Source organism: Diplotaxodon limnothrissa, linkage group LG6 (assembly GCF_057381915.1).
Source record: "Diplotaxodon limnothrissa isolate DT_005_m linkage group LG6, D_limnothrissa_male_GT1.1, whole genome shotgun sequence".
NCBI lineage: Eukaryota > Metazoa > Chordata > Actinopteri > Cichliformes > Cichlidae > Diplotaxodon > Diplotaxodon limnothrissa.
The window spans coordinates 3621988-3629402 of NC_140601.1; the positions used below are offsets into that span (position 1 = coordinate 3621988).

The 7415-nt window shown below is 42.5% G+C and overlaps 2 protein-coding genes across 3 annotated transcripts; both read right to left on the reverse strand.

The window, feature by feature from the left end:
* Positions 1-2024: 2024 nt before the first annotated feature.
* LOC146629902 (uncharacterized) lies at positions 2025-3006 on the reverse strand. 2 transcript variants are annotated; one of them, XM_085355452.1, is made up of 4 exons: positions 2840-3006; positions 2681-2742; positions 2344-2531; positions 2025-2214 (listed from the first exon to the last, which is right to left on the reverse strand). In XM_085355452.1, the coding sequence occupies exons 1-4, from the start codon at positions 2973-2975 to the stop codon at positions 2025-2027; spliced, it is 576 nt and encodes a 191-aa protein (XP_085211578.1). In that variant the 5' UTR covers positions 2976-3006. The 2 variants fall into 2 exon arrangements, with proteins under 2 accessions (XP_085211578.1, XP_085211581.1); XM_085355455.1 differs by lacking the exon at positions 2840-3006 and having other exon boundaries at positions 2681-2766.
* Positions 3007-4196: 1190 nt separating this feature from the next.
* LOC146629903 (large ribosomal subunit protein uL4m-like) lies at positions 4197-7415 on the reverse strand. The gene is made up of 9 exons (XM_085355456.1): positions 7244-7415; positions 6899-6980; positions 6540-6711; positions 6394-6445; positions 5862-5979; positions 5521-5627; positions 4837-4946; positions 4649-4722; positions 4197-4411 (listed from the first exon to the last, which is right to left on the reverse strand). Exons 1-9 carry the CDS (start codon positions 7289-7291, stop codon positions 4266-4268), a joined length of 909 nt encoding a protein of 302 aa, XP_085211582.1. The 5' UTR covers positions 7292-7415; the 3' UTR covers positions 4197-4265.

Here is a 7415-nt window from a genome sequence, read left to right on the forward strand (position 1 = left end):
GCAGATCAAGGATACAGAGTGATGCACACTTATCTAATGAACTAATATGTGAATATGTTCTGTTAACTCAAAAGTATAATGAGAACTAAACTACATACAGATCACACGCTCTATATTAAAGGGTATAATATGATCTACAGCAGTATTCTAATTCAACTACTTTGATTACATATATAAGGTAACATATAGTAACAGAATAATCTAATACTAGGATACAGGGGGCGTCCGAGGTCCTCATAGAGGCCAACGCCAACACTGCTCTCTCCAAAGCTAAGCGTCCGACAGCGAGGCACAGGAGAACCGAGGAGAAGGAGGACTAGGAGGCAGGGAGTGTCCGAGGTCCTTACTTAGGCCGGTTTACGCGAACACTGCCAAGAAGGAGACGACGATGATGATGATGATGATGTGAAGTTGAGAGTTGTTTCCTCCGACGTTTCGGGGTCCCTCCAGACCCCAGTGTTTTTCATCCTAACTTACGAATGTGCATTGGGGTTGCGAAATACCCCATCGCCATTACTAAGGGGTCACAGTGTACCCACGGAGTAGAGAGCACCCCCATTCCTCGCGAAGGCCGGTTTACGTGTAACTTGGGGCCCACCCGGCTAAGCGCTTGCCTGCGAGGAGCAGGAGAATGGAGCAGAAGGAGGTAGGAAGGCGGCAGGGAGAGTCTGAGGCCCTCAAGGAGGGCGGTTTACGCGAACTCTGTCCTCTGTAAAGCCAAGCGTCCAACAGCGAGGCCCAGGAGAACTGAGGAGAGGGCCGGTTTACGTGAAGACTACCCTCTGTAAAGCTGAGCGTTTGCAAGCGCAGGGTAGAAGGACCAAGGAGAAGGAGGAAGGAGACGATGATGATGATGATGATGATGATTGTGTGAAGTTGAGAGATGTTTGCTCCGGGAGTTCGGGGTCCCTCGAGACCCCAGTATTTGCCATCGTAACTTACGAATGTGGTGTGGGGTGGCGAAATACCCCATCATGATCACTAAGGGGTCACAGAGTACCCACGGAGCACTGATCTGACTGTTTATTTGGTTAAAACCAAAATGTTAGAAAGTTCATGTTCAGTGAAATCACTGAACAAAGTGAGGAAGCTGATGCACTTTTAAATGTTGTCTTCTTTGGACCACGACAGCTGTAACTAGAGAACGGTCGAGGAATCTGGCTGTTCATTTGAAGCAGCTACTGCAGTTCATGGAAATTGGTACATTTAGCAAAGTGTGATCCATGGTCTGATTTAGATGAGTGAAATCATTGAACAAAGTGAGGAAGCTGATCCACTTTGACATGTCTGTTGTGAAAAGACTTTATTGGATTCCTACATCCTGGTAGGTCTGGATAGCTGCTTGTCCCTTAAAAAATTAAGGGGGATCCCGTTTGGATCTTTAGCCATCAGAATTGTTGTCTGAAGGCCAAGAAAGATGCCTAGAGGATTTACTTTACCATGATGGCCTTGCTATATTGGTCCATTTGATTGACCTTTATTATAATTATGTATTTATTTTATTTTCAGTTGTTACAGATGGGACAGACATGACTGGGGGATAGGACAGGGAGAATGAAAGAAAGAGAAGGAGAGAAAGAAAAACAGAGGAGAGAAGAGATAGTGAGAAACGGGGGAAGAAAGAAAAACACCTGAATCACCTGTCGACAGAAGAAAAAAACAGAAAACAAACAAAAAAGAGCAACATAAGAAATACAACACCATCACACAATAAACTAGCTAACAGTAGATAACAGTAGATACTAAAGGTAGCAGCCAAGAAAGGTGTAGCTTGTGTCTGTGAACACCCGTTTGTACACCTGTGTGGATCAGCGCGCTTGTATTCAAAAAGTTTCTCCATGTAACGATCTGCTAGGGAGTGTGGGGAGCAATAGCCCCGTCCCCCAGTGCATGAAGCAGGTATGGAAGGAGAACTAGGCCCCAGACATCCAGAGGGCCCAGAGTACGAGAACCCAGGGAGGACGACCAAAGGGGCAACCGTGCCACCCTCCTGAGAAGAGCTGAGGAGAGCCCCAGATGAGGGGTCACCCAGCAGCCACGGAGCAGAAGCCAGAGGGGGTTGCAGTGATGTGCCTGTGGGCTCTGCCGGCAGCCAGCTGTGCCAGAGAGGACCAAGCCCCACGCCCAGAGGCCAGAGGGCCCCCCACCCCCCGGAAGGGGCCCAGCCGGGCCACAGGCGCCAGGCCTGACTCTCCTTTTTCCTGACTTCTGTGTCTGAAAACAGAGAAGAACATTTCATGATTTGGAGGATATAGCATCAACTGAAATCATTTCCATTAATGGTGAAAAAGAACAGTAAAAGCAGTGTTTGTTTCTTAGACATGAGAGGACAGTCTGTCTCACCTCTTGGCTGCACTGCCTCTGTTAAATCTGACAGCAGTGTACTCAGTAACTTCCTGTTCCTGCATGTGTCTGTGAGGCTGAGCTGCTCTGATGTTGGAGTAGAGAGGATCTGCCTGGTTATTGGAGAAGTGGATGCTGGTATACTGAAGATCATCCTGCTCCTCTGGCTGTCTCTGATCAGGTAAACACTGTATAGGAAAAAAGAAAATCTCAGCTACAAATGTGATCAAATGTATTTCAGTTAAAGAACAACAGCAAAGAAGTATTTGTGAGTCCAACAGGAAGTGTAAAACCAAAATGTTGGTTATTTGTGCAACACTGATGTGACTGTTTTCACCTGTTCTCTGTTGTTGGCTCTGTCTTCAGATTCAGCAGATTCCTTGGACATCCTCTTTTTTTCTGGTTGGGACAATTCATGTAGAACAAAATAATGACATTCATAAACTGTTAAAATCAAAGTTTATCTCACAAACAATAATGTAACAGATCTGCTCACTGAATCCACAGGAAGACAGAAGAATATGACTGGCAGGAGAACAGCAGCAGTTACTCCAGCTGCTTTTAATGTTCCTGTTCCTGTGGAAACAAAGATCAAAATAAAACACTGTGTATATAATGGTATACCATATCATAAATAAAAAACAAAAAACAAAGACGGTGTGTCCAAACTTTTGACTGGTAGTGTGAATTAATTTGTAAGAAATAAAAATATGCAATGCCCCCAGTGCAATGACCTGCAGCTCTTTATTTCAGATTTTGTCTGAAACAAGAGTTAATTGTTTTATGTCCGTCCTTTAAAGTCTTAACCCTCTGTGGTTGGATCTTACCTTTGGATGTTTACACATTCTGCAAATATTTTCCAAGAACACAATGGGCAGCTGTTTATAGGGGAATGTGGTTTAATGCAGTACAGCTGTTATTATCACATCACAAAAATAACATTCATATAAGAAATAAAATTGTCTTGTGTCAACTGTATATGGTGTTAAATAGGCATATACCAGCGGCCCCCAACGCCTGGGCCACGGACCGGTACTGGTCCGTGAGTCGTTTGGTACTGGGCCCGAGAGTTGAGGCTCGGGAGTGAAATGTATGGTTTTCAGGGTTTTTATCATTAACTCTGTTTCCCTGGGTCTTTACTGGTGTTGTAGTTGTGTGTCTTATTTTGAAAGAACTATTTACGCATTACCACAGCGACCAGTGAGCATTAAGGGGCAGAGAGGAGGATGTTACTCTCAATGTTGTTGGTGCATTTCAGGAGGATGTTGCTAATAAAGTTACACGCGTCTTGATGACATCACTCAAGTAAACAATTACACAGCAAATTTGCATTTATTATTATATTTACAAAATAACCACAGTTTTTGTCTTGGTCATATCATTTTATTTTGTTGTATTAACCGCGACGCCTTAAAGGCCGGCCTGTGAAAATATTGTCTGACATTAAACTGGTCCGTGGCACAAAAAAGATTGGGGAACGCTGGCCTATACTACTGTACTTTAATGTTGGTCATAAGGGTGGTACTTAAAGAGCCACATATTTTATGAGGTGGTACTCATAGTGAAAAGTTTGAGAACCACCACACAGTTCATGTCTCAAAACATTCCAAACCTGATCAGCTTTAGAGGTTAAACAGTTTACCCCTCGTCTTTGCAGCCTAACCCTCAGAGAGTTTACGTGCCTAACGCCCACATCATGCCAACAGAGAAGAAACGGTCAGCGCTTCGCTGGAAGATCAGGAATGATTTGGCCAGTGGTCTCCTTCTATACAAATTCAGCTAATGATTACACTCTGCATGTTGTTTTTACATACTTTTATTCAACTTTTGTATTTTTTATTATTCGAGTTATGACTCTCTTGTTACAAACAATAAAAACAAAGATAATATGACTTATGTTAATACATTACAGGTAATCTGTTTTAAGGAAAGTCAGAGTAGGGTAGTTTAAACGGGTAGAGAGGCGTGTAACGCTCATCGTGCCAGAGCAGCTTATCCTCCAGAAACTTAACAGTTTCCAAAGTGAGGACGATGGCTTCATGTTTCAGCATGCTGTGGACATTCAGACCTGAGAGAGAAAATATGACAAACTGTGTGAGTTTTATATAACAGATTTGTTACATATAACATTTAAAACCCTGAGCTTTTTAACAACTGTTTAATTAAACTGGCATGTTAGAGGTCCAAAGACACAGTGCTGCAAAGACTTCAATGCATGAAATATTGTTTGAAAGCGTGAACAGAAATAATACATTTTACCATCAATTAATCTGTTAAAACTGAGTCACACTCAGTGTGAACTCACCGATTGCTGGAATGACGTTCACTGTCTTCAAGTTTGCCGTGGCCTGAAGGATGTTTTCAGAAAAGTCTTCACCTCTGAAAGCAACAACAAAAACGTGAGCACTGAGCAACAGTGGGCGTCCAGTGGTGGATATTCAAACAGATTTGAAAGTTGATCATTTGTACAGAAGTGCTGCTAAAGATACTCACACATCCACTATTAACACAGACTCTCCCCAGTGTCTGTGTCTGATGAGGTCAAGCAGGTACTGAGAGTCTGGTGTGGGGATGTTCAGGGAGTCCACAATGTGAAGATCATCCTGTGTCAGCAAGCAGTTCAAAAGGGGGGAAAGTATTCAGCTGTCAAGAAATATTACGGATACGTAATAATGTAGTTAAAGTCATCATGTATCCTATTCTCACATTTGTTATGTGCTCTAATTATAGTGTCACAGATAAAGAAAGGACTTTCTTTCTTTCTTTTGAACACTTACAAGTTCATCAGTGTCACCAATCTGCTACAAACCAAATACTCTCACGAAATGATATGAGAACATAAAGGGTGAAGAAATTCTCCATTTAAAACAAGTGGATTTATCTCCTCCTCTCTTTAAGCCAACTTTCTTCTAAGTGGCTAACCACTGCAAACAAAGGGTCTGAACAATAGGTGGGTGGGGCTTCTGTATTCACACGTGTGAGATATCTGTACGGGTTATCGCCTCTGTGACATCATAACAACAGCACTTGTGATAAGTGGGTGACAAAAACAGCTGCTTGTGGACACCGTCATATGTCACTGCATGTTTTTACAACTCTTATTACAGATGTTATGAGCCTCTAACATCACTAGCAGCTGCATTTGCTCTTCACATGAAACAAAGGGGTTTCTCTTACCTGAGCCATCTTGGAGCTCAGCCCAACTTTGAGTCCTTGCACTCGAACTTTCATGGGTAACATGTAGTAGTAACTGGTGGGACCTCTGGGTCCATGAGACACTCCACCTGAATGAAACACAGAACCAGTCAGACCATACTGGCCTCCAGCATGGGAATCCTTCCAGATCAACCCCACTGAAGGGTGATCATGTTTCTGGGAGTCATGACACAGAGACGAGCACACGCTGGACTATGAAACAAAGATCTTCATTTTCAGTTATATTTGGAAAAAAGGAGGGAAAACAGCAGACATGGAAAAAATGAAAACAGAAGTTTTACAATAAGATCAAAAAGAGACACCTCCTCTCCATATGGGTGATCGGATGCTTCCATGCCGAGCTCGTCCACTTCCTTTCTGTTTCCAGGGTTTCCTGCCTCCACCGCTGACCTCTGACCTGACTTTAGTGTGGGCGTGACTCTGAGATGTGAAGACAGCCATTAGTCTACTTTTCATTTTCTTTATCAGCCGCAATAAAGCTCAAACTTTTCTGCATTTGATCGTCTTCCTCTGTCATATATGCACTGTTACGTATTCCTAATGTGGTCATTTCAGACACAGAGCTCTGTCTGAGCTGAAGTTTCTCCTGCCTGCTGTTCAAAACACATCTTTGCAAGCAACAACCAATCAGAAGAAGTTCTAATTTTACTGTTGTTTACTCTCCACGGATGTGAACTGTAAAAGTATCAAATTAAATTTAAATGTAATAGCATAATCTTAGCTCAATGTAGCAACACATGATGAATAAAATGTTCCTAAGCTTAAAGTGCTTGATTATGTGATATATATTACAAAAAACTCAAATGCAATTGACATTTTTAAATAGTAACTTACAATCCTTTTGTAATTTCTCTGCCATGTTTCAACACTGTGTAGAATATCAAGCCTGAGGAATGACAACAAAGATTAACTTGCACATTTCAGTAGGTGCTGTGAAATGTGTAGAACTGAATGGAAAGTGTCAATAGTAGCTTGGTTACCTCGGAGGAACTGCAAACACATCAGGGTGAAGTTGAGCCACACCCAAAGGTTCGCTGTCCTGTCTCTCCAGAGACTCCACCCAGGTCTGCACAGGGGTCAAGTGAGCAGGAACTGCAGCATCACACTTCCTCAGAGGAGGCAGAGAGGAGTCTGCAGGAGGTGGTGGACGCTCTGCAGGAGGGTATAAAGCAGCAGTCAGTGAGGAAGATTTTCATGTATCCCACCCACAATGATATCAGTGTTATCAGGGAAATCACAATATTTGGTTTTTGGAGGACAAACAATAACACTGAATAAATCTGATTTAAAATCCATTTTCAAACATTACATTTATCTATCAAGTACACAAGCTTCATACTTAATCTGTCAGGATCCACGAGGTTGGTGGGCAGCAGTAAGTTTGGAGGCAGAGCGCTCTCATTAGAGAACGAGGAAGCGAACTGAGGAGTGAGAGGGAGAGAAAAACTTGAGGATGAACAAAAAACACTAAAAACAAAGACAAACGGGTGTTATATTAATCTTATACACACATACTCAGATATAATGCTGCACTATGGACGTTTTTTTCTATATCTAAAGAAATTAAATAACAGCAAAAATGGCTCCAGATTATTATTGCAACCATTTGGACAGAACGCTGTTATCTGCCTTTGGGTGATTTGAGGATACAGAGCGCGGTTGAGGTATGTTTTTCGTCACTCACCCTTTTAGCGACTCCTCTGCCACGAAATATGAAAGAAAATCGAAGCATTTCGGCTATTTTTTGTTTGTTCTACAAGCTTACACTGTTAAACTGCTCTTAAATAATTTGAAAACAACATGATAAGGGGGATGACAGGCTGCATCAAAGGTCGAGGACGCTTTTCCGTGTGGCG